At 38.8% G+C, this 27,300-nt stretch overlaps 1 protein-coding gene across 1 annotated transcript in view; it reads left to right on the top strand.

Moving 5' to 3' along the window:
• REV3L (REV3 like, DNA directed polymerase zeta catalytic subunit) overlaps positions 1-26,823 on the top strand; it is a 62,994-nt gene extending 36,171 nt beyond the window's left edge. Inside the window, exons 18-32 of the mRNA XM_053381688.1 lie at positions 1,558-1,669; positions 7,231-7,346; positions 9,896-10,014; positions 13,369-13,487; positions 14,705-14,846; positions 15,416-15,660; positions 16,336-16,444; positions 17,305-17,511; positions 18,617-18,726; positions 20,122-20,236; positions 21,805-21,942; positions 22,119-22,309; positions 23,309-23,555; positions 24,562-24,771; positions 25,713-26,823. Of these exons, the coding sequence (XP_053237663.1) occupies positions 1,558-1,669; positions 7,231-7,346; positions 9,896-10,014; positions 13,369-13,487; positions 14,705-14,846; positions 15,416-15,660; positions 16,336-16,444; positions 17,305-17,511; positions 18,617-18,726; positions 20,122-20,236; positions 21,805-21,942; positions 22,119-22,309; positions 23,309-23,555; positions 24,562-24,771; positions 25,713-25,853 (2,321 nt within the window). The 3' untranslated portion in view covers positions 25,854-26,823. The remainder of the gene's footprint in view (positions 1-1,557; positions 1,670-7,230; positions 7,347-9,895; positions 10,015-13,368; positions 13,488-14,704; positions 14,847-15,415; positions 15,661-16,335; positions 16,445-17,304; positions 17,512-18,616; positions 18,727-20,121; positions 20,237-21,804; positions 21,943-22,118; positions 22,310-23,308; positions 23,556-24,561; positions 24,772-25,712) is intronic.
• The last annotated feature ends 477 nt before the right edge of the window (positions 26,824-27,300 follow it).

The raw sequence follows: 27,300 nt of genomic DNA, 5'->3' as shown, positions 1-27,300 counted from the left end.
GTTTAGGCTAGTAAACAAAAAATAGATTTGATATTGAGAGTAAAATGTTAAACTCTGTGAGATGATTTATCATTAAACAACTTCATGCTGCCTAGCTCTAAGGTTCTGAGAAAAATAAGAAATTAGCATTATGACAAAACTTCTATCTTTCATCCACTTTTATTTCTAGATGTTAAGAATATTAATTTCCTGTTCTTATCTTATTTTCTTCAATTTTTTACTTTCTAAAGCAATAGATCATTGTACTAAATTTTCCTTACTTCCTGGAGGCTAACTTGACGGACTCTGAAAAAGAATTTATGAATAAGACTAGATTGTAAACACAGAATTTCCCCATTTAATGTTGCAGAGTTCTTTATTTATTAGAATTGAGTGCTGGCATTTTTCGAGTCTATTGGTTTATTTGATACATCAGTGAATAAAGTAATGCATAGCTTATGGTTAATCTATCACTTCTATATTGTCCTGTCTAGATTTTGGTTTAAGGCCACTAATCTTTTTCAGTCTTGCTTTGCTGTTTTTAAAACTCACATCTATTTGAAATGGTTAAGTGATAAGATTTATTCTGATAATTGTTTGAATCCAATAACTAATGCATTTTTGACAGTTTGAATATTGGATGTAGTCCTACTTATCCCATGCACCGGCAGTGGAGTGCAGAACAGCTCCCTCAAAGCCCAGCATAGTTAGCCCCTTGCCCACCATGCCACCTTAGTGACTGGCAACTGCTCCTCTTAATGTTCTCCATCATAGCCTGAGTGTCACTTCAAAGAGATGCCCTCCCATGCATCTAATACCTGAGGCAACCAGAATTTTGTACTTGTTGTAAACGTCTGCATAAAATATTAAGTTTTTAAAAATTATTTGCAGCATGATTAAGGTGATATAGCACAGCTCTTATAATGTTCATTAAACATAAGTAGTCATACTGTTGTGGGTGTAAAAGGTTTCCATTCTTTGGATCAAGCATATTAGAAACTGGGGACTGCTGAAAACTGCATTCATTTAAAACATCTATTTGTTAGTTGCTTTTAAATGCCAAGCTCTCATGAACTGATTGGAAAAAAATATAGAAAATTGCTTATGAATCACATTTCAAATGAGGCTGGCTTGGTTTGCACATCTTGGTAAACCATTTTCTGAAATAAAGTTCCCCTGTAAACCACTGAGTATGGTTTACCATAATGTGTGGACAGAGCCTTTATTTATTATCACTCTGTTGAGTGGTAAAAGCTAAATCTTTTTCTCCAAAATTTAGAAGTAAGCTTGGAGGTGCCACACTTTATTGTACCACATTTATGCTGATGAAAGGTCATAAACATTTCAACAAAAGATAATTACTTAAATCAGAGCTCTATAAAATACAAAAGCATGTGCATGCTTTCCCACAGTTTGTTCAAATACGAAATCTCCACCAACTATTTCATTGTCTGCAATGAGCAGTAGTGGCAGGGGACTTGAACAATGAAAAATCATGGCTTAATTTTAATGTGTGTTTTTTATTAAAAACAACAACAAGGTATTTTACTAGAAATAAGTATTTAATTTGCTTTTCAGGTAACAGAGAACATGCACCTTTGCTTACCAGATCTGGCATCTCAGGATTGGAAGTCAAATATGCTGCTGATGAGAGAGCACTTTTCCAGGAAGTGGTGAACATTGTTAAAAGGTAGGGCATCTGTAGACCCTGCTTTTTCATCCTCTGAAACTTTTATTTAAACATTTTCAAATCCAAGTTTCCCTACCTTCTCTTCCCATGTTTAAATGGTTTTGATTTCTTGGAAAAGTCTGTTTTTCCTGCTCACAACAGATATATCTATATTATAAGGTTCTTTATGCAAGTCTCTCTTATACAGGCCTCTCACATCAATCTTGCTGGAGTTTTAATATTCCCAAACTGCATTTCAGTGTTTATTAGAAAATACTCTAAGGTTTAAATGATCTTGCAATACAAATTAAAACATACACTGTCTTAAGTAGGAAGAAGTTTTTTTAAAAAAGAACTTTATGGCAAAACTCATATCTTGTAGTGGTACAGACATAAACAGATATAAAAACTGGCCTCTTTACATGTCTTCTCTCAATGGGAAAGTCCTTATTTTCCCCTGGTTTGAAAAGTTCCTGGCCAGTTTTTGTAGGAAACTCTGATCATGGCCTGTGGAACTTCAGGTGTGTCTTTCTTCAGGTCAATAGCCAAAACCTCAAAGTCTGAATGTTACCAAGGAAACAAAATTTTGAAACATCTGGCTGGAATACATTCTCAAGGAAAATGTGTACTAGGCAGAGTACATTTGCAATTCTCTCTCTCTCTGACTAGAAAACTTCTGATGAGAATGGCATTGACTAAATCCAGGAAACCAGAGTACTAAAGAGTTGCTGAGAGCAACCAACACTGGGTGGGTCCTGGCGAAGCAGCGGATTCCTGTTCAGAGAAGACAAAATTACAGGTAAGGAAATTAATTTTTTCTTTCTCTTTTTTGGGAATCCGCTGCTCCGTCTGGCTTAGGAAACAACTTGGAAGTAACAGCCTGCTACTTTTATTTTTCCTATAAAGTTCTCCACCATTTGGGGAAAATGCCACTTGGCCACATGAAACCATGCCAAAGAATATCGTTACAATTTATTTGTATTTCTGAAGACTTAACTGCTGAAGGCTTCATTGAATGAAGAAAGCACACCAATTTCTAATATATTTGTGGTGGACATTCAAAGTTACCTGGGGAACAGCTTTTGAAGTTCTGTGTGCCTATTTGCAACGTCTGTACAACAAGTGGAATATTGTGTGTACCTTCAAATATTATGATTAGGCTGTTTTTATCCCTTGAAGGATAGCAGTTCATAACCCCTCTAGAAAAGTTGACACAAGACTTTTTTAGGCAGTTCTCAGCTTAGAACAGTAGAGACATTTGCTCTTTTTCATTCTTTTTAAATAGTTTTCTATTAATATTGTTTCTTTACCTTGATGGTAAAGAGAATTTCACATTTGTTTGTTTTAAATACCAGATTAAAGGGCAAACTAATTTTACCATACCTTCTTGATGATGGAGATACTGTGGGAGTTATATAATTGACTGTTCATATAAAACACAGAGGTCTCAGGAAGAACAGCAATTAATACATAAACTATTCCTTTTGGGCCACATTCTTTGCAACACCTTTCTGTAAAATCAATGATGTACTTCAGAATAAATGTGTTTTCAATTTCACTATGAGAGCTGACAAGAATTTAATCTCTTCCCCCCCCCCCAGTTACTATTATATTTATTTGTTAAATTTATATACTACCCTTCATCATTAATAATAATTATATTGGACCCAAAAATCCTATAATAGCTTTTGTTGCTGATTATTATGCATCACTTGATTTATTGAAAAGACTGCTGAATGGAGAAAATCCAAATGAAAATGTTTTTTGATATTTCTGTGACGTTGTGGATTTTTTTCTTTGGGAGCTATTGATTCTGATGCTGAATTCAATCCAACTACTTAGTCATACAAATAAGACCAGCAGTTGTTTGAACCTAGGGATAGTCCAAAACAATACAGCAAATATCATTTGTCGTTTGGATTCCATACAAACCTCCATCAGAATCCTTGACTTAACCTGGCCAAGATTTGACAAGGTTTCAGTGACATAGGATTTGGCAAACTGCTTTATAGCGGGTCAGGCTATTGGTCCAGCTACCCAAGACATTTAGTGCTCTGACAGGCACCGGCTCACTAGCATGTCAGGCACGGGTCTTTCTGATTACCTGCTACCTGAAGATGCTGGCAATTGAACCTGGGAATTTCTGCACACAGAGCAGATGCTTTACCACTGAACTATGGTTGCTCCAGTTTCACTTTGAAGATATTTTCAGCAAGTTCAGGATAGAAGCAAATTATGTTCACAAGTTCAAGTTGGCAGTATCTATAATAAAATGGTGATATTTGTAGGTGACATCCTTTCAGCTACGGAGGCTGCTGCTGTAGATTTTTCTGGCTACATTCAAGTAAAACTGAAGATAATGATGTGTCTGTTACAATTTCTTAAAAGCCTGTTGAGTTAATTCAGAAATGAGAACTTTTACAAAAAGAACCAAATTATTTCCTAGAAGAAACTTCTGTTTTTTAATAGTACAAATGACCTGAAAAAATGTTTTGAGAAATCCAATATTCCCTAATATTACTAATGGATAAGCTTTACCAAATATTTTTTATATGTTTGAATGTCCTACAATTCCTTTTTGTCTAAACTGTGCAATTTAGAAAAGTATTCTCTCTTCTGAGATGAAAAGGAATATAACCTGTAGAACAGAGGTGGCTAACCTATGGCACTCTAAATGTTGTTGGAGTACAACTCCCATCATCCCTGGCCATTGGCCCTCCAGATGTTGATTGTCTCCAACTCTTAACAGCTCAAAGTCAGCATGGCCAGTTGGTTCAAACATGCTGTAGAAGAATGCAGGAGGAAAAGAGAGAGAGAGAGAAATAACCTACTGGGTCTGTGGTACACTACTTAGTGAAAGCACAAGAGTCTGTGAAGTATAGAACAAAGCTTTCACAACAGAATCGGTTGGGTGCCCTTTTGCCTTTTAATTTAAATAATAATAACCCACATTTTCATTTTAAAAAACCAAGCACTTCTAGACGGGGGAAATGTTTTTGGGTTGTTTTTTTTAAGGAATCAGAAAGTATGTTGACTGTGTTCTTTTAAACACACACACACACACCCTTACACACCCTTCCTTGAAGCAAGGTGGCCCTGGATAGTGTCTGCATTGCACTTTATGGCAGCAAATACTGTTTAAAGTTTTTTAGCAGTAAACTCTGAAACTTTAAAGAAGCGTCCACAATGCCCACTCTTGAGGAAGAACCCTTCTGCAGATGGAGATATAGATAACCTAGAGAGCCCTTTAGGACCACTTTAACAGCAAAGTTGTAGCAGCTCTGCTGAAGTTTCAGACAACAACAGTAGCCCGCCAGAAGAATGGTGGCAACAGTAGACAGGCTAAAGAGGCCACTGATCTGCTGCCCATCCCACCCAATCCACTACTGGGTACAAAGACTATACTTTGAATAGTGGGTGGGTTGGCCTGAGCCATAACAGATTAGAAAACCATCGAAGAAATCAGGTTGCCATCCTTACCAGTATGTAACAACTAAACTAAAGGCATTACTCAGTCTATCAATCATAAGATTTTGGCTGGAAAGCTACATGGTTTAGGCTCAGAGTGCTGAAAAAGTGAAAAGGAAAGTCACACTTCATTAAAATACTGAGCAAGAGTAGCATATGCACATCACACAGTTCCAATGTCCAGAGTGTCTCACCTCTGCTCACAAGGAGGCATAGAAAGCTGACGTGTTAAGCAAAGTTTTATGGAATAACATTTTTAGATACTTACCATAATTCAAAGAGCAACAGTATTACATGGCAGCAGCTTCTAGTGCAATGTTGGAGGCTGCTTCTCAAGTATATTGTCTAGGCTTTTTCTGTAAATAGAGCCTTAGAAGCCTTGCTGCGTGTGCAGAATTTACCTGGTTGTGTGCCATCATTTTATAAGACAATGCAGTTTGAAGGATAAGCATGAAGTTATAGCAAATGAAGCTTTCTATAGTGCATGTTACTTTTGCAGAGGAAGCTAATGAATTGCTCCTGCTTTATGGTGAAATGTGTACATTTTTCCTGCAGTGATGTATATAACTTGGGCCTCATTCTCAGCTTGTTATGGTGTACCTGGGTCTAGCTTTTTAGGTGAAGGAAAGATTTTGTATGGACAAACATTCAGTCATATGGGCTCGAAGCAGCAGTCTTGATATAGTACAACATTTATATACTGCTTGATTGTAAGAGAGCCTCTAAGCAGCTCAAAAAAATATAAAGCAAAACATTAAAACTCTCAGTGAAACTAAATCGCACATTATCTCTGCCAACTGGACAATGTAACTGCCATAATTTTTCCCTACTTATGTGAAACATTACAGATTCCTCAAACGTGGTGATATTTTCTCTTCTCATTTGAATTGAAGTCACTGAGAACTCACTATAAGTATTACTTGTGAGAATCAGAGCTTCCAAGTGCTGGTTTTCTACATGGCTACCGTCAGTGCTTTTTTCTGGGGGTACGCATACCCCTAAACATTTTGTAAATTTAAGTTTGGCCTCATTGAGGGGCAGTATTTCAATATGAGTAGGATAATGAGAGAGTACCCCCAAACATTTATTTTAAAGAGAAAGCACTGGCTACCATGATTCATATGGTTACTGCAGTGCTTTTTTGAAGTGCCCCGATCACACAAGTCACAAAAAGTATAACGGCCCTTGTATGAGTGTTGCTGGTATTTGAACCATCATATTGCGTCACATCTGAAGCAGGCAAAGTATTTACTAGCTAAGTTCAAAATAATTATGTATCACGCAGCAACCTTCCAGGGGACACATCTTTTTTTAACCAATGGGAGTTTCAAACATGGAGCTTATGACATGGCATAAGGACCTGCTGTTTTAAAAGTAACAACAAGTAACAACATGTCACTATACATACCTAAACTCTTTGGATCCCAGCCTCTCCCCTCCCCATGGGAACTAGAAGGGAATTCTCCACCAGTTATTTGTGGTTAATTGCTTGTATTTCCAAAATTGTCATTAGAAAATATACACGTTAGACCTAATCCAGAGAAAGCACCAAGGGAATGATATACAAAACTATGGATACATGGCACTTCATGCTTACACTTGGGTACAAGTTTCCACATGGGGATAAATACAGAATTTTTGTTATTTGTAATTAAATGTATTCAGTTTTTCTCCGTAGCCTCATCCACTTGGCAGACTTTTGCATACTCAGTACCTTTTTTTGTGTAGATTGTGTTTTCTCACTCACGGTATGTTCTTCCTTCTTTACTCAAGCAAGACTTCACGTTTATCTTCACGTTTATCTGCTGGCATTAAATTCAGTATAAATTTGTTGAGTTTATTATTTTATTTATTTAACAGAGTTTATATACTGCATACTAGAACAGCAATGTCCTCTAAGCAGTTTACAACAAAATATAAAACATCCATTAAAAATACCTGTAAAAGCAAACATTAAAAACAAACGACATAAGATGGTAAAATAGAAAAAATGAGTAATTTTTAAAAGCATACTTTTAGTTAACGTGAAATGCTAAAATTACATGTCTGAGTAGGTTTGCTGAAACAAAAAAGAGCACATGGTTCTATGAAGAAAATGTATGTTCTCTTTTTAGGTATGATCCAGATATTTTGCTGGGCTATGAAGTTCAGATGCATTCCTGGGGATACCTCTTGCAGAGAGCTGCTGCTCTAGGTGTTGATTTATGCCAAATGGTCTCACGTGTTCCAGGTGTGTTTATGATTCTAAGGTTCCTTATTCTAAAGTTAATAATAATTGTGAGAAGCCGTGGTTTTATTCTACTATTATTCCGGGTATAAAGCCATTAGTACCATTTTTTTATATATATAAGATGAGGTGTTTTGCTATAAAAAAAATACTAAAAAATTGGTGGTCGTCTTGTACACAGAACATGGGCATCTGGGGGGAATTTTTAAAATATTTAAGCATATGTCTGGGATTTTGGCTTGGGCGGGCTGAGGCGGTCCCTCCTGCTGCTTTCCCCCCTGCCTTCCCCCGGTTCTTCCTTGGCATCCTGCTTGGGAGCCTGCTTCTGCAGTCGCTGCCTTTGCTTCTGCACCACAATGCACTGCATGCACCTCATGCTGGAAACTTTGAGGGCAATTGCCCCAAAAAGATCAACAACATGCCACCATCAATCATCCAGATTTTCACTTCTATTTTAGGGTTTCATTTTTCTTAATTTGGGGTTCAAAAAAATAGGGGTCGTCTTATACATGGGGGCATCTTATACATGGAAAAATACGGTGTTCCTGTCCCATTTTAGTGTTTTCCACTGTCTCTCACTAGGAAGTTTGACTTACATGCATTCTGTTCAGTCAGCTAGCAAGGATCCTTCTTTCAGTTTTCTGTATTAGAGTAGTGGTTGTTTATCTTTTGTTTGAAGAGATGGGAGCAGAAATAGATGAAGCAGCTTGCCAAGGGAGCAGCATTTGAGTACCTGAGTCACTGCAAGGAACAGTGGGAGAGCCATATCCTGTGTAGAGTCCACAGGATAAGAACCTGAGGAAGAGTGACTAAATATAAACCAATTTGCATAACGGAAACCATATAGAACTGTGGTCTTCTTCACACACTACTTTAAACCTAGGGTGTGGAACTGAATCCGACCAATGGGTTGGAGTCGTACTTTGCCTGCCCACCTATCAATCACCTGACACCAGGCAATCCATTTTCCTTTGATCACACAATTTGAATTAAGAAAGAATGGGTAAAGGCACACTTTGCAGGCTCCAATGGTTAGCTGGTTGTTGGTAGTCACAAAGCCCTATATCTTTGCAAGCATCAGCATGATAATCAGGGCTTGCAAAGGCACAGGGCTTTGCTGGAACAGCTGATCTTCAGTACCTTCAAAGCCCACTTTCAGCAGGGAGCTGCAACTTTACCCCCCCCCCCACATCATATATGAGGTGTAGGGCAGGTGGCTGTGTCTTGTAAAAGGTGGCTTCACGGGCCAAATGGGGAATCCTGATGGGCCTAACTAGGCCCATGTGAGGGTTCCCCCTCACTACTTAAAATCATAGTTAAGCTTAGCTGTAATTTAAAGGGTACAGTGTGCTGGTGCACATGGCTAAAATCACAGGCACTTTGCTCTTTTCCTGCCGCTGATAGCTAAGCCATGGTCTGGGTTAGTTTGACATCATCATGTAATTTATTATTTATAACCCCGCCCATCTGTGGGCTCATGGTTTGTTCCCTCCAAGCAAACAAACCTAGTGGGGGAGGGTCTAGCATTTAGCTTGTGGTTTCTTTGGGGATAGAGAGAAAAAGCCCAGGTTCATCTGTAACATTAAACCAAACCATGGCTTTGCTCTTGGCAACATAGCAGCAGGAATGAGGAAGAAGTAAAGTGCCCACAATTTCAGCCCATAGCCCCAGCTTTCACTTAACTATGGTTAAGGTTAGCTATGGTTTGAAGTGACATGCAAACAATGAGTAGTGCAGTGGATGCTGCTTCTGGACAATTTATATGAGTGATGAAACCTTGGAATATGATAAAAAGTGCCGTATTTTTCCATGTATAAGACAACCTTTTTTGAATTTTTTGTGGTAAATTGAGGGTCATCTTATACACGGGTTAATATGCTAAGTAAGAAAGGGTTGGTGCTACAGCGGTGGCAAGGAAGTGTCAGAGAGTAGGCTGCTTACCCGCTCTTCCTGGCTTAGGAAGAGTATTTGGTGAGGGCCAGTATGCGGTGTATTGCGGCACCAGTCCCGTCAGCCAGAGCAGGGGATCGTCGAAAAGCTGCTTAACAGCTCAGCGAACTTACAAAAGAAGCTAAACAACTGTTGAGGGCTCCCAAAAATAGGGGTCGTCTTATACATGGGGTCGTGTTATACACAGAAAAATACGGTAAGTTGTAAGGGCAAAGATTTTAAAAACACAAAATAATGAACATTTCTGGTTGTTCTAGTGCATGGATTACGGATATGCACTACAGATGCTACAGGTGACTTTAACATGTGTGAACAGAAATTGGGAGAGTCTGCAAACCAGATTCCATTATAAAATCAGACCTGCATTCCTAACTAGAATAAAAAGAAAACCCACAACAAACCACGACGACTTTCATATTTGCTGTAACATACTATCTAGTGGCAGTATTTTGGCCTTTTTTGTGTTATACTTGCCAGAAAGATTGACCACCACTGTTATAGTTTGTAGGTTCAGAGGATGACTCTTCCTTCTGATAAATATTTCATTGTATTTGTACTAAAGTTGTTTCAAGTTGCTGAAATATTCTCTTTTAATGATTTAGATGATAAAAAAGAAAACAGATTTACTTCAGATCAAGATGAATATGGGTCTGATACAATGAGTGAAATAAACATTGTTGGAAGGGTTATGCTGAATATCTGGAGAATTATGAGAAATGAGGTAAACTCTGGCAAAATCATAAATAACCTACTTTGAAATAAATGCCATATTTTCAATAATAAACCATTTTCTTGTCTTGGAGTTTGCAAATTTGTATCTCCTCCTTCCCATATGCTTGTTATCAGTACAGGAAATATGAAATCCATGGAAATGTAGTTATAATCATAGTCTTCCATTATTTTGCTGATCTGATGCTTTATAGCATATTCCACTCACATAACAAATTCTCTGTTCAAGGGTCAAGTTGCATTTCAGCACTGGCTGCCTACTGGTCTAATTCCTTGGTTATTACACTTGCTGATATTATTAATTATACTTTCTGTCATAACTGGTAACAACTGTGTTGACAAATCAAAGAGTCCTATGACACCTGAAAGGCTAACAAATGAATTGTGGTGTATGTTTTCAGGGGCCAGAGCCATAATCATCAGATACAGAAAGGAGCATCTGATAAAATGATCTCTGGTCTTTGATGGTTTATGCCACAATTGACTTGGCATAGGTCTCTTTGTTTTTGCTGCAAACTAATGTGACTTCTTCTGGATTATGTAATGAAAAAGCATGGCCATAAGACAATTCTAATTCTTGGTGAAAAACCAGTTGTTTCCCCCCTTAGTCCCTCTAATTGTCTACTTTATGGGTGTTTGAACTTTCTTTTGCATGTTCAGGTGATAATCTGCGCTCCCCACCCCCCCGCAGGCTAAGCCCCACCAGCGGTGGTTGCACCTGTTGGCTTCCTAGGGGCAGATCATGGTGTGAACCAGAGGGGGAACCCTCCTTTCCCTTCTGGTCCATTCCTGGGTTATGAAAAGTTGGCCTGGCCTGGGCCTCAACAGTGCTGTCAACTTCCATAGCACACTTCCCCTTACAATTGATTAAGTTGCTGGTTAATTTTACTCATAGTCACAACTGGCTTAGCAATTACAAAGGTATTGCCTTCCGCACAGCAATGTTCTTCAACGGTGATTCGATTACATTGCCCTGTAGTTTCATCACAACTGTGTGGCAAACCTTGAAGACAGTCAAATACATAGCAGGGGCTGCCTCTCCATTGCAGGACCCTCATAATGGATCTTGGGGTCACTTCAGAGCCAAACCCAGCTCACGGGCTAGCAAGCCTGCAACACACCCAGGGTGGTTTCAGTGATAGCTCATAGTACCAGTCTACACAAAGGTGGGCCTGAGCTTGCCTTCTATCCATTGATGGTTTCGAAGTATTCGAGCTGAGTGGTTGTCTTGAACCTGAATCCTTGTTCTGTGCTATGCCATGCCAAACTCTGTGTAAGCTATAACCAGTAAAAGTTGTGAGCATTACTCAAACCACTTCATTTTTACAATAATTTCATTAATTTTATCTTGTCCTCAAATCGTTGAAATTTCAAAATTTAAACCATATTTTGCTAAAGCCAATTACATCCTTTCCAACATCTTTTAATGCTTCATTAGTATTACACTAATTCCATAAATATAGGTTTATTACAAAAAACATTTCTCATTCTAAGTTAATCCAACGTCTCTTTTCCTGGTTCCCGGCAATGTCAGTCCTTATATCATTATATCCTTGTCAGTCAGGTGTTCTAATGTCTGAGGCTCTCAAGTCACTTCCAAGCCCCTTCTGCGAGTTTTTTTGTTCCTGTTTGTAGTTGCATACATCCTTGTTCCCTGTTGAGTTCTTTCGCCTTTCCTTCTCTTTCTCCTTGGGGGCCAATCTCCGGGTAATTCCGTACAGTAGTATTCTTCATTTCCTTTTATCCAATTGTCCCATTCCCCGGTGTTGCACTCCCCAGTGGTCAGTTTGTAATCCAAAGAGTAATTGTTCCAAAAAAGATCTTCCACTTGTTTCACAGTCCAACCAGAGATAGGAATTTTCTTAAATCCAAAATTTAGCCAGTGTCCTCCAAATTCCATCTTCCAGTGTTGCAGCTTTTGGTCATGTAGGACTTGAATTCTCTGTGTCTTTTGAGATGCATTCGCAATCTCTTCCATCTTTCTCTGCCCTTGCACTTGCCCTGTTAAACCAGTTTCCTGAATAGATTGTTGTGCAGTTTCTGTAACTGCATTTCCCATTGGCACCTCTTTGCTGGCTGCAGCTGCTGTATAATCCATCTTTTGATTCATCAGAGACACTTTCTCATCCAGCTGTCGCAGCACATCATGTATTTTGCCCAGGGCAGATAAAAACTCCTCTCTAATCATTTCTGTCAAGGTCAGGGAGCTGGTCCCACGGTCTAATTTTCCCAGTTACAATGTTCTCTTTATAGGTTAGAACAAACACACTGGCTGGCTTCCTCTAGGGGGTGTAGTTACTTTTTGGCATCCATTTTTAAATTGTATCCAATAAGAAAAAATTACTTTCGATTTTCAGATATTTTGTTTCCTTTCAATATAAAACAAACAGGCAGAAAGCAGCATTGGAATTATTTTTTCCCTTTTCCAGTTCTATATGTCGATTTTTCTATTTTCAAATTGTAAATATCACCGACAGTTTCTTTCCTGTCATTCCGTCCCCAGGTTAGGGACAGTGGAAGCTTATTTTCTTAACTCTCTCTCTCTGCAGGATTAGAAAGTCAAATTTTCTCCCCCTTTCCTCCTGCTGTCTAGGGGGGGTTTGATGGTTAAAAGTGCAGGAAACTTTAGGCTATCAATTTTTCCGGCTTTTAGCTTATAAAGTCTTTGCTTTGATCTTTATACAAAGGATGGGAGGCGGACTTCCTTTTTGCACCTTCCCGTTTCGGGTCAAATTCGAAGCTATATTTTGATCCAAAATTTTCAATTGTCCTACTCACGGGTTGTTGTTTAAAATCCGAATTGTCACAGGAAGAAGGACAGCGCTCTCCGACAACAGCTGTGCAGCTTCGCTCCGCAGAAGTAGCGATTGACTCTCAGCACCGCGCCAGCCCCCGTCTCACTCCGGAGCCCTTTGTAGGGTTCCTTTGCCAAACGGGGGGGGCGCAAACGGTGCCCGCCGAGTCCCATGGCCGCAGGCTTCTTCCGCCTGCAGTTTTCAAAGGGTCCCCGCTTCGCTGCAGCGGTAGGACCCGATTTCTGCGGAGCTGTCTCCCTCTGAATAATAATAATAATAATATAAGAATAATTTATTATTTGTACCCCGCCCATCTGGCTGGGTTTCCCCAGCCACTCTGGGCGGCTTCCATAAAAACCAAAGATACAGTAAAATATCACAGATTAAAAACTTCCCTGAATCAGAGGGAATCTGCCATTGTCGGAGGCGCCGCCTCCGGAAGTCTAGTTGTGAGCATTTTTAAACATACCTTGTAATTCTTACTATTCCACTCCACCTTACCAGGACAAATTATATAGGCATATGATCATACAAGTCTTTTCTTATTTTAGGTGACTCTAACTAACTATACTTTTGAAAATGTGGGCTTTCATATACTTCATCAGCGCTTTCCACTGTTTACCCCTCGCGTTCTGTCTGATTGGTTTGACAACAAGACAGACATCTATCGGTAAGTACCAATTCTTATGAGTATTTTAAAGTATGCTTCCTGAATCAAAGTCTGATCTGTTGTATATAAAGTTTTCAAACCAAATGAAAACTTAATTAGCAAGGAAAAAATGAAACAAAGTTGGCTCCTGACAGAAGAATAACAAATGTGCTGCCAATCCGTAGTGCACAATTCAACTTTCTACCCATATCATTTGATCAATTAAGGCAGCACTGACCAATGTGGTGCCTTCCAGATGATTTAGGACTACAGTTCCCATCAACGCCAACCATCATAGCCTATGGTCATAGATGACAGCAGTTGTAGCCCAACGTACTCTGGAGGCTATCGTGTTGGCTACCTTTGACTTAGTCAAGTTTGCATACCACTCCTGCATGACCAGGTACCACTGGAGGTGGATCAAGTGGCTACTTCAATGGACCCAGTGAAGATGTGGTGCTCATGTGCGAAGTACTGATATTATCAAAGATTTACTGTATATTGCGGAATATCAGACATAAGTAGTTATGTAACATGGTTGCTGATCACAGGAGTGGCAACTGTGCTGTAAAGGTAGCATGTTAAGTAGACTTTACCATTGTTGTATATCTCAAGTGTAACAGAACTTCATGGTGCAGTTTTCCTTCCAGTTTATTCAAGCAATAAATAACAAATTGCTATCCCTTAATAGCTAGGATAGCTGAATTCATGCACCAGTGATAAGAATGACCTTGAAATTATTGAAGCTAAGAAAAAACAATCTAATTGAGAAAAAAGTAGTCATGCTACTTTAGAAGTGACTTAGTGCATTGTTTTCATAATGAGTAGCACAGTAAGTCACTCCACTTCTAATTTTAAGGTATAAAATCTATGGCACCTTATTTCAAAGCTCTGAATTGCCCTTCCCAGCAGCTTCATTTATATATTAAGTAACATAGAGGACAAGGCCGTGGTGTAGAACAGTAGTCCCCCAGCACCACATTCTGGATATAGTGCAACAGAAAGAACAAAAAATAAACCAAGGAACAACCCATTCAGGTGGTCCAAAAGGATACTATGGTTGATTATTACTGGACTTAACCTTAACCTTATTTTAAAAGCCTTCAAGAGAACTAATAGGGCTGCACATCAATTTATTAGAGCTGCAAACTGTTGATTACTGCCTTGAAAGTTTTTTTTTCCTAGAGCATCCTTTAAGACTTTTAAGATTTTTGTACGTTTATTATTTGATTTTAAAGCTGGAAAATGATTGATTATTACACAAGCCGTGTCCGTGGAAATCTCCAGCTGTTAGAACAAGTGGACTTAATTGGCAGAACAAGTGAAATGGCAAGGCTTTTTGGAATTCAGTTCTTGCATGTATTAACAAGAGGATCGCAGGTAAGCTGTCCTTAATATTTTTGAGAAGTTGGGACCTCAGAATTTTTCTCACATGTTTTGAACCTTGGAAGTTTTCACAAACAAGGGGTCATTTCTAAAAGACATTAAAAATCCAATTGCTACTAGCCTTGCGGCTTATTAGGAAAATAATATTAAATGTATAGCCATACTAGATCAGTATTTTTTTTAAAAAAAACAGAGTTTTTATTTGCAAATATAAGAAAGAGAAAAGAGGATGAAAACATTGCCAGCAGACATTAACAGTAAGAATACTCCATCATTTCTAATTTAAACATACAGGTCAATATAAGCAGTTTCTGTGCTCCAGTGGGTATCTAAACAAGACTGGCAGTTAACAAGGCATACATTTGAATATAGAAAAGAAGTGAAATCTTCTGTGAAGTAGTAGACAGTGGGTGTTTTGACCTTCCAGACTTGTAATGTCTCTTAACCACCATAAAGACTCACAAAGTCCACTTATATTGTCCGTTAGTCCCCACACCACAGGAATATATTTTAAGAATACATGACATTCAAAAGTATCAGTAATTAATGTTCTTCTTTTGTAGTACCGTGTGGAGTCAATGATGTTACGTATTGCCAAACCAATGAATTACATTGCTGTTACACCGAGTGTCCAGCAACGAGCTCAAATGAGAGCCCCTCAGTGTATTCCTTTAATAATGGAGCCAGAATCCCGTTTCTACAGTAATGCTGTCCTTGTACTAGATTTTCAATCTTTATATCCATCTATTGTGATAGCATACAACTACTGTTATTCCACATGCTTGGGACATATTGAGAACTTGGGAAAGTAAGTATTAAATATTTAAAATCTAGATGCATTTTCTCTACTACTTAATAAGTACTTGAAAGATCAAATGGAATATATTTAGCCCACCACTTCTCAAACCATGCAGCCAGGAAGTTGTTTTTCTTGTAAAAAAAGAAGTCGTCTGGGATTTTTGTAATTCTATTAATCTACTTCTTGGCTGCAGAGACAGAACTTGTGAACAGCATTTTTGAAATATACAATTTTTAGAAGTGCATCAAAACAAGTGTGTAACTCTGACTGCATGTGGGTGGGTGGATTCAGTCTCCCACACATGCATACCAAGGAATAAGTAGATGAAATATTGGGAGGAAAAGGTGTGTTTCAAATATATATATTGCAGACGATACAAGGACTCAGTGGGGTGGATGTTGGACACTCCAATATGATTATCTCTAAGGAAATATTTTGTTAATATTGATCTTTAAATTGTAAGTTATTTGCTGATAACATAAGGAGAGCTTGCTGGATTACAAAGAGAAGGCTAGAGCATGAGAGAGACTAAGAGATAAAAATCTGATGTAAAATTAAAACAGGTACTGTATTTATGCTGCCATAGCACTAAATAGTGTGTAGCATGGGATAAATCTCATCTATGAATAGCAGTTAGTCTGTGATGTTACTTGAGGGTTCAGTACACTTTGTCTTATCCTCCAGATATGATGAATTTAAGTTTGGCTGCACTTCTCTGAGAGTATCTCCTGATTTGCTATATCAACTTCGTCATGACATCACAGTGTCACCCAGTGGAATTGCTTTTGTTAAGGTAATGCTTTATTCTTCTTGTTGACATTTTATGTTTAACTTGTTATTTCTACTTCCATCTTGCTTTCCGGAAGAAAAAAGACACTGAAGCATGAAATGTAAATATGTTAAGCATATTAATAAACAGGAGGCAGTATCTACAGTAGGAATGGGGAACCAGCCCACATGCCAGCAAGGCCATTTCACCAAAGCCATGCCCGCCTGTCAATCAGCTGACATCACTCCAGTGTGCACATAATATCAGGTGATGGGTGAGATGGCAGGGTTCCATTCTGCTTTAGGTATGCTCCTCCTCCCTGCCCAGTTCTGCGTGCACAACCAAAGCAGAATTTAACCCATACTTGTTAGCTGATGCAGGGAGTTTAAATCCTGCTCAGTTTGGCTGTTTCTGGGAACAGGCACCTTCAGGTTAAGCAGCAGGATTTAACCCACTATTCAGCTGATGAGCAGAGTTTGATACTGTTTGGTGCTTGCTTTGTCAGCACACATTCCCTGCTTTGAACACCACCCCACAGATCAACTTTGACAAGTGGGTGGGACTGGCCACCTACCAGTCACTTGATCAGATGATTGACAGATGGGTGGCTCTGACTCAGCTGTCAAAGTTGTTGCATGAAAGTGGGGCAGACAAAGCTCTGGCCCACTGGGGGGGGGGGAGAACTCATACTCCATCTTAACTCCCAGAGGGAAAAATTACCTGGTTACCAGTAGTGTAAAAATTATCTGATAAGCTGCATTACAAACATTTGACCCAACAGTGGTCTACTGTAAACCACCCTAAAATAAACAGTATTAATGTTGCTGCTAAACATATATTTTTATTATTAAATGTTAATTTTTAATGGTGTTGTTTTTGTGCAGCCTTCAGTAAGAAAGGGTATATTGCCAAAAATGTTAGAAGAAATTCTGAAGACTAGAATCATGGTGAAGCAATCAATGAAAGCTTATAAAAATGACAAAGCCATCACTCGAATGCTTGAAGCACGTCAGCTTGGCCTTAAGCTCATAGCAAATGTCACATTTGGTTATACTTCTGCTAATTTTTCTGGAAGGATGCCATGTGTAGAGGTAAGTGATGAAAGTAAAGTGTAAAGATATTTCAGAGACAAGAAAACAACAATAATAATAATTTATTATTTATACCCTGCCCATCTGGCTGAGTTTCCCCAGCCACTATGGGCGGCTTCCAATTGAGTGTTAAAAACAATACAGCATTAAATATTAAAAACTTCCCTAAACAGGGCTGCCTTCAGATGTCTTTTAAGAAGATAGCTGCTTATTTCCTTCACATCTGAAGGGAGGGTGTTCCCCAGGGCGGACGCCACTTCCAAGAAGGCCCTCTGTCTGGTTCCCTGTAACCAGAAGGCCCTTGGCGCTGGATCTCAGTGTCCGGGCTGAACGATGGGGGTGGAGACGCTCCTTCAGGTATACAGGACCGAGGCCGTTTAGGGCTTTAAAGGTCAGCACCAACACTTTGATTTGTGCTCAGAAACTTACTGGGAGCCAATGCTCCCATTCTTCTTTGCTATAATAATACCTACATTAAGGCAAAAGCCGATTCTTAACCTCAGTTCTCTGATTGTAAAATAGGAACAATGACTTCAGAGGGTCCTGAGGAGAACATGCAATTAAAGATTTATAAACACCTTAGGTTGGATCCAGAGTTACACAAGCATAAGACCACTCATGCCACAAGGCTTTCCTGCTGCTCCTCTCTTGTGCCCACTTGAAAACTTCTCTGGAAGACTGAGGAGACTGTCCTGCACAATGTGAAAAGGCAGGCTGGGAGCAGGCAATATTGGTAGAAATTGGACAAGGGAACATTGCTCCCATGCAGCTCCTGGGCCTAAGCCCTTGAAATATCTATATGCATGCTTACTAATAACTTGCAGTTGCTATTTTCTCTTGATGAATGCATCAATCCACAAAGCTATTTGGACACAGTCAAGAGAGTTTGACTTTTCTTATTTTTAAAGTTATCACGCACATGCCTTCCGCAAACTTCAGCACAAATTGCTTTTGAAACTTTTGTCTTATGGAGAAGAAGTGGGCTGCTGTTAATCAAAAAGATCAAACTTTCTACAGGGTTTATAGAATGAGTTACAGAACAATGATATATGCATGATCTGTCCACAAGAAAGATTTTATCAAGGTTTATCTTTATATTTTGCAGATTGGTGATAGCATTGTGCACAAAGCCCGAGAAACCTTGGAACGAGCAATAAAACTGGTGAACGAAACAAAAAAATGGGGAGCACGGGTTGTATATGGAGACACAGACAGGTAATTAAAACTATTCTTTTGTTTGGGAGACTTTCCAACCAGTAATATGTCATTGACTGCCTTTCCTTCCCTTACCAGAAATTAGTAGATTTGTAATATGCAACCTTTAAACCAGAGTAGGAATTTAATATGCAAAATAGGTATGCTAGCTGGAAGAAACATTTGTTTTCTCAGCAACAAAATTATATATTTTGAATGCAAGGAAAATGTTTTTCCTGCAGCAGAAGTGAGGAAAGAAAGCCTGAACAACAGCAATTGTAAGTTTATTTCTTGCACACACTTTTTTAAATTACATTTTTATACCGCCCTTCATCCAAGTACCACAGAGCGGTTTACAATATGAATACACAAAAATATATAACATAACAACAAACAAAAATAATATCCCAAACACAGTTTAAAGGGCCATCATTATTTAATTAGCTGATGACCTTGGAGAAGAGGAATGTTTTTGCCTGGTGCCTAAAGATAGGTAACGAAGGCACGAGGCAAGCCTCCCTGGAGAGAACATTTCATAAACAGGGAGCCACTACAGAAAAGATCTGTTTGTGTTGTCACCCTCTGGACGTCTCATGGTGGAAGCAGATGAAGAAGAGTTTCAGATGATGATTGTAGAACTAGGTCTGCTCAGATGGGGAAAGGCGGTCCTTGAGGTATTGTAGTCCTGAGTTGTTTAAGGCTTTATAAGCCAAAACCAGCACTTTGAGTTGGGCCCAGAAACTAATTGGCAGCCAATGCAGCCAGGCCAGGATTGGCGTTACATGCTCTTTTCCTGGTGAGCAACCTGGCCGCTGAATTCTGCACCAGCTGAAGTTTTTGAACCGTCTTTAAAGTTAGTCCCACATATAACGTGACTAAGATTACTTCTGTTCTACTAGGATTAAGTTTCATTTCACCATCCCACATCCACTCCATTACAAACTTCAGATATATCTCTTCTGTGTATTTATCTTGGATTTTTATGTTGTGAACTGCCCTGAGATCTATGGATGAAGAGCACTATACCAATTTAATAAATAACAAATATCAATTGCTTACCTGTTCATTTTCTGTTTTTAGTCACAAGGAGAGAGAAAAAAGTTGCCATACTTTTGGAATATTTTTAGAGTGGGAAAGCTAAATACAGTGGTACCTCTGGATACAAACAGGATCCGTTCCAAATCCCCATTCGCATCCTGAAGTGAACGTAAAACGCGGGTCGCGATTCGCCGCTTCCGCGTATGCACGTGACGTCGTTTTGACCGTCTGCGTATGTGTGAGCGGCGAAACCCGGAAGTAACGCATTCCGTTACTTCTGGATCGCCGCGGAGCGCAACCCAAAAGCGCTCGACCTGAAGCATATTTAACCCGAAGTATGACTGTAGTCATTTCATGATTTCCCTTATCTTATTTCAGCATGTTTGTACTACTGAAAGGAGCTACCAAGGAACAGTCTTTTAAGATTGGCCAGGAAATTGCTGAAGCTGTAACAGCTACCAACCCCAAACCAGTAAAACTGAAGTTTGAAAAGGTAAGAGAAATCTGAGTGTTGCCTGACTGCAACATTTAACAGGACACCTTTCCAGAAAGTGACATAATGAGCAAGTTAAGAAATAGATATTTGAAACAAAGTGTTAAGAGGAGAAGGAATCTGGATGGGAAAGCAAACCTGGGAAGAGCTGCTAGCTTACCACTTAAAGAAACAAAACCAAATAAACAAAGACTGCCTATAAAAATGCACCTACGCCAAGCAGGATTGAACTTTCCATGCATCAGTGCATGCACAACAGTCCTGCTTTCTGCAGGAAAGCCAAGCTACATCTTTGCCTGCCCCACACAAAGGGGGCACACATGAACATAAAAATACAGTGAGTGTGCGCACACTCCCCCTACAAATGAATGCAATTTTGCACAGAAATTGCACTGAACTTAACATGCTTTGACTAAGGCTTTTCCACTATTGCTCTTCATTGATTCACTGCCACCAACCTCATTGACATGTGGAGAAAGGCCGGTGTCCTTAGTGACCTTCATCACACAGCTGTTCTGCTTTGCTGCAGGACATCAAACCCAGAACAAAAATCTCCCATTTTCCTCCCCAGAAGGGATTTGTGAGAGGGTACTAATATTAGAGTCCAGCTCTGGGGTTTCTTGGAACCTGCCCAAAAAGTCAGTAATAAAGGCGAGATGGCAGTGTCATGGAATAGGTGGTTTAAAACTGCAAGGAAAGATCATACTTCCCTCAATTGGATTTAAATGCCTATTTTACAATCCATCACTTTCTTTTGTTGTCAAACTGATTTTCCTTCTCTGTCTTTTCCTTCTGCTACACTTCCCTTTGTCGTCTTTATGCCTGACGGCAAGGCCCGTCTTTCTCCTTTTTTATTGTTGTAAGTAGGGAGAAAATATTTTGTCAGAAAAACTTGACAAAATAATAAAACAAATAAAATTGCATGGTAAATGGTTTTTGAACTCCACAGTACCCAAGGGGTCAGAGAATGTTCTGCATTACACTTCTGTCCATGTCTGGTGGTATTATGAATACATTTGAAGTTCTGCCTAGCACAGTGATCAGGTTGATTGAATCATAACATAACTTAAGATGTTTGTACATTAATTGAATAAGGACAAAGATGTACATTTAGAGATTAACAAACATCCAGCCTAATTTTTTTCCAATTTAGGAAAAATGAAACATTTTTCAAATTCAGAAATCAATCTGCTCTAAATGTACCTAATATGCTAGAAAATATTTTATGGTTAACAGAACTCTTTCAGTGCATCCAAGTGTTTACATGTACACAAGGAGGGCTTTCATATCCTCCCTTCTAGCCCCTAGTCCACACACAAAAAGAGCTCTTCAAATGGCTGTTTTTGAAGCTTCTCTGAGTTGAGAAAGCCTGTCATGCATGAACAAATTTATCATCTCATCCTCTCGCTTAGGGCCTAAAATAGAGTATGTTGCTTAGTAATGTAGATATATAGTTTATGGGTGACTTGGGTCTAATTATGAGCAGTAAACAAGAAAAGCGTTCAGTCCAGAAGTTTGCCTGCATTTCTCTTATATCTAGACTTGCAAAGTTTTTCTTTGCATTGCAGGTCTATTTGCCATGTATTTTGCAAACCAAGAAGAGGTATGTTGGTTACATGTATGAATCACTGGAACAGAAGGACCCAGTATTTGATGCAAAAGGCATAGAAACTGTAAGAAGAGATTCTTGCCCTGCTGTTTCCAAGGTAAAGTGGCACAGGCATTTTATTGTGTTCAGAAGTTCTTTTTAGTACAGTATCAGTTCCACATATTGGGGGGGGGACCTCCAAAAGTGAAAGTTGAGGAATTCAGAATGGGAATGTTTAAAATGCCTTTGGTGTTTCAAATGACTATGAAATCTTTTTTAATACACTTTTTTCAGATGCTTGAGTGTTCTATCAAGTTGCTGTTTGAAACACGTGATATAAGTCATATCAAGCAGTATGTGCAAAATCAATGCATGAAATTATTAGAAGGGAAGGCCAGCATGCAAGACTTCATATTTGCAAAGGAGTACAGAGGAAGTTCTACATACAGACCTGGAGCCTGTGTACCAGCTCTAGAAATCACAAGGTAATAAGGATATATCATGAATGGCAGTGTGAGATCATTTTAGTTTATAGTAAATCATTCTCGTTATGAGAGTTCAAAGATGCATTAAATGCCTACCAAAGAAATTTATACTTCTAAGAATATCAGGATTTTATTACATTAAAATATAAAATATGGATCAGTGGGAGCTCCTTAGCTGTAGTCCCTGCATTGCAGGGGTTTGGACTAGATGGCCCTTGGAGTCACTTCCAGTGTGACAATTCTGTAGATAGATATATTTTCCGTCAGCCAGGTCCTAAATACATCCACAGCTTGTTCTGCACTCCTCCTTCAGAGGGAAAAGTCTGAATAGTGGTTCTGTCAGAGGCTCCAGACTTTGGGCAAAAGTATGGGGCCTCATAGCGCTCAACTTTGAAAGGGGGACTAAGAGCCCCAAAGTAGTAGATGATTGTGGGCAGAAGCAAGAGGGGTGCTAAGCGAGGAACACACACACACAGGTGGGGGGGTCCTGTTTGTGAGACTGGGGGGTTTCCTCAAAGAATGAGAAGTGCTTCTGGCTGACCCATCCTCCCCTTTAATCAAATATAGCAGAATACAGTATAGTGCAAATTTAGCACTTGTTTGCAAACAGATTTTTTTTCTGGAAGCAAATAACATGAAAAAGAGCCCTAAACCTCTTCTGTTTCTGGAAGTGGCTTTTATGTCATGTGAAAGCACAAATACAAAGCGGAAATTAAGAGTCTGGGAAATGTAGGGGGAAATTAATAAACCACTGTGAGCCCTAAGGTGCAGTGGTGAGTATAAACATGTCCTCTCTTTCTAGAATTATTCTCTGGTTGCATAAGGTGCTGTTTCATTTTCTCTTTTGTGTTTAATGTTGCTGTGCAAACTGGCAAGACTGATAGGAAAGGATTGCAAGAATATATAGAGATTATTAATGGGAGTTGAAACAGGTACATAGATCTGTCTCTCTCATTTGTGGGCCATATATTTTGAGATTGATTTTATTTGTCCCAACAGAAGGATGCTTGCATATGATCGGCGGTCTGAGCCACGAGTTGGTGAAAGGGTGCCCTATGTCATTGTGTATGGCGTGCCGGGGTTGCCTCTCATACAGTTGGTTAGGCGGCCAATTGAGGTTCTACAGGATCCAAACCTGCGTCTGAATGCCACTTACTACATCACCAAACAAATTCTTCCTCCGCTGGCTAGAATCTTATCACTTATTGGCATAGATGTTTTCAGCTGGTATCATGAATTACCAAGGGTAAGTAGGTGAAATAGTAAATCTGGATATGGCTACAGCTGGAATGGAGTTTTTATAGATAAGTACAGTGGTACCTAGGGTTAAGAACTTAATTCGTTCTGGAGGTCCGTTCTTAACCTGAAACTGTTCTTAACCTGAGCTACCACTTTAGCTAATGGGGCCTCCTGCTGCCGCCGCAAAGCGATTTCTGTTCTCATCCTGAAGCGAAGTTTTTAACCTGAGGTACTATTTCTGGGTTAGTGGAGTCTGTAACCTGAAGCGTCTGTAACCCAAGGTACCACTGTAGTTTAAAACAGTTAGTGCTTCTTCTGGTTACTGAATTGGCTAACTATCAGTGTTATTCAACCAAATGGAGAGGGTAGAGGGTATTCCTACCAGTTAGCCCGTGGCTGCTGTGGGAGGGAAGGTCCAGTTACCTGATGAATCACTAACAGGTTTGGGACAGCTTAACAAATAGATTTTCCTTTCAACCCCCTATCACTTGATGCAAGACTTACTGGGAAGAGGGTTGTAGGAAAGACTACCCATAGTAACAGCAATGCACAGTAAAGAAAGAAGAAAGCAAATAAAGCAAAACACACACCTACAGGTTATGCAGACAAGGAGTTTGCTTGCTATAGACCCAAACCTCAGATTGTTCATGCCTCTGGGTCCCACCTGGAATTAGTTGGCCAAATGGGAAACAACACATTAATAGGGCTGGCTTTCATCCATCCTGATATGAACAATCTTGTGTGTGGGCAGCCTCTCAAGAACGGTTTCGCTTAGCATGTGGAGCTGCTCTCAAAATGGGTGCTCAGCTCCACCTAGTGGTAATAGGAAAAATCTCAGCTCCAACAGTTTTGAATGGATTTGTTGATATGTTTTGATGGCTGTTTTGATAACGTCTTTGGGAACGTAGGATGCCAAGACCCAGCAATCTTTAATTTGAGAAGGTGTAAATTTGATCAATGTATGTTGGCAAAAATAATTACTCATATGTATCAAATATTTTTAAACCTTGTAGATCCAGAAAGCTGCTACCACATCCCACAGCGAGCAGGAAAGCCGAAAAGGGACAATTTCCCAGTATTTCACCACTCTACACTGTCCTGTGTGTGATGAATTGACTCAGCATGGCATCTGCAGTAAATGTAGGAGCCAACCACAGCATGTGGTAGTGATTCTTAATCAAGAAATTCGAGAGCTGGAACGTAAACACGAACACCTAGCCAAGGTAGGGGAAATAATCTTTTATTTTGCTTCTGATAAACTTGAACCTAAATGAAACTTTTCTGAGGTGGAGAAAACAGCACCTTTTGTTTTTTAAATCCCTAATAAGCAAAATAACGAACTTTCACAAAAGGTATTCCAAAGGCATGAAGAAGTGCTATCAGAGAAACTGGCAGGCTAATGAATGACCTTTTAATACAAAATTATGTTGAACCCCATCATAAAGATCTTCCTTTTATGTGACGGATTCTGTTTGCTTTGTACAGAAATTAAATCTGACTGAATTTGGTTGTAAACAGGTTTATTAAGCCACTCTTTTATCAAAGGATCATCATCCAGTTTCCACTTTGAAACTGTTAGAATTTCTGCCATTAAAAGTATATTCCCCACTGTTCTGTTAATTTCAATATATTATTTAATATTACGAAGAAGTACTAGGATTTAATGGAACTGTAATATTTGCAGTGTATTTATGTCCAATATACCTTAATCCCACATATATAGCCGAAATCAATTTTATCTGCAATGCAGCTCTTGCCGTTTATAAATCTCTTACCTTGGCAGATGCATGATACTAAAATGCTGAGTCAGCTAGAATTTTTGTTAAAATATTCTCCATTATTTATGCTTAATTTTTTCCTTTGAGTGAATGTGTTCTCAAGTGGAATGTGAGCTCCCTCCTGCAATGCAGGAAAAGGCTGTTTTCCCATATGGGGATCCAACCTGTAGCGTGGGCATCGCTGCTGTGTTTTTATGGGGTTGGTTGATTCTGGCCTTTCCGTCCCTCTCTCTCGAAAGCCCATTCATTTCCTACCACCCTCCTCACGTTGTTTTTAGTGTTGGTCCCATCTCACCTGTCTTCCTCCAAGTAAATGTTGTAGCCAAGATTATTATAATTCTTCTAGTTATGTGAATTTTACACTACTCCATTTTATGTACCTCTAGATATGCAAGAATTGTACAGGCTGCTTGGAGCGACAGATACCCTGTGTTTCACTGAATTGTCCTGTACTTTACAAGGTCTCAAGAGTGAGCAGAGAATTATCCAAGGCACCGTATCTTCGCCAGCTACTTGATCAATTTTAGATTGCCTATAATAGCAGGATTGCAGGTGCTATTTTTTTTAACAATGTTTACCATTCTAAAACTATCATGCATGGTCCTTCAATTTCATCTTGTCTAGAATTTTCATTCATTGTTGATCTACTCTGAGAAATAATAAATGTTTGTCCTAAGTAAATTGAAAAACACTTGTTAATCTATTAATAACTGACTTTTTACAATGTCAATTTTCCTCATTCTTCTGCCTTTGTAACATACTGTTTTATAATGCAGATGTTGAAATAGCTGTGTTAACATCCTGTAAATCCATTTCAATATAAAAACTTTTTCCCAATGGGCTTCTGAAGTACTGAAAATCTTTGGGGAAATGTCATTGTGTTTTATTGAATTGTCAGTATCAGGATGTTACTTATAGATATCTCATCCACTTTATAATTTTGACTGCAGAATATTTTGTAAATAGACTTTTTTACTTTTCAAACAACTGAGTAAAAATAATGTGCAATGAATTTTATACGGACAATTTTAAAATCAGTTGGAGTATTTCTCCTAAGTTTTGCTTGATTCCAAGTAGCTTTGTTGTTTTGACCAGACTGTGCAAACAGTAGCGTGTAGCATTTTTGAAACATTTTCTAAAAATCACTGTCTTGCTTTAGCTATTAATTGGGGCATTGTGAAGAACTGTGCAAAGACATTTTTGTTACAAACCTGTGGGACTGTTGCAATACTTTAAATAAGAAATTTTATTCCATTTTTGCTTTTGTATAGACATTTCTATTGCTTCTAAATATGCTTAATATTTCATGATGTACTGTACAGTTAAATCTTATTTGCCATCATCTTGAGAAAATGTGTATTTAGAATATTTGTATAACTATAAAATTAAAAGGAATTATGTGGTCAGTGCATTTTTTAATTGAAAATCATTTTGTTTTAAAAATTAATGGAAACCATAGTAAAATAAAATAAATGTATGTGCATTTTTAAACTTCAATGTAGCTGTAGTGCTTTTCTTTAACAATAACGGCCAATGAGTTCCAAAATGACATTCCCTAAAAACTGAAGCTAGTGTCAAAACCATCGTTTTTAATTCTTGAGAAATCCACCTTTAATCACAATTTAGTATCACAATCCCCCAAATGAGAAATTCTCATAGGATAAAGCAAGCTTTAAAGAAAAAGAATACTGTTAAATGACCTGTTTACACAATTGCTTCTTACCTTACTAAATTTTTCATGGCTTTGTCTAATGTGTGAACCTGGCACTCTTTTTCATAGTTCCTTTGGCCACCCCACAAGCAGGAGCACCTGGAAAACATACCAAACTATGGAGAGAGAGAAGCAATGGTTTGACTGAAACAACTCAGGATTTATTTGTAGTTTCTTAAATCATGGCTTAGTTACATGCAAAGTCGATCATTAGGGAAACAATGTACTGTTTACTCATGGACTTGATTATTGGATTCCCTAAG

Source organism: Podarcis raffonei, chromosome 3 (assembly GCF_027172205.1).
Source record: "Podarcis raffonei isolate rPodRaf1 chromosome 3, rPodRaf1.pri, whole genome shotgun sequence".
Taxonomy (NCBI): domain Eukaryota; kingdom Metazoa; phylum Chordata; class Lepidosauria; order Squamata; family Lacertidae; genus Podarcis; species Podarcis raffonei.
This window is presented reverse-complemented; position numbering and strand designations above follow the sequence as displayed.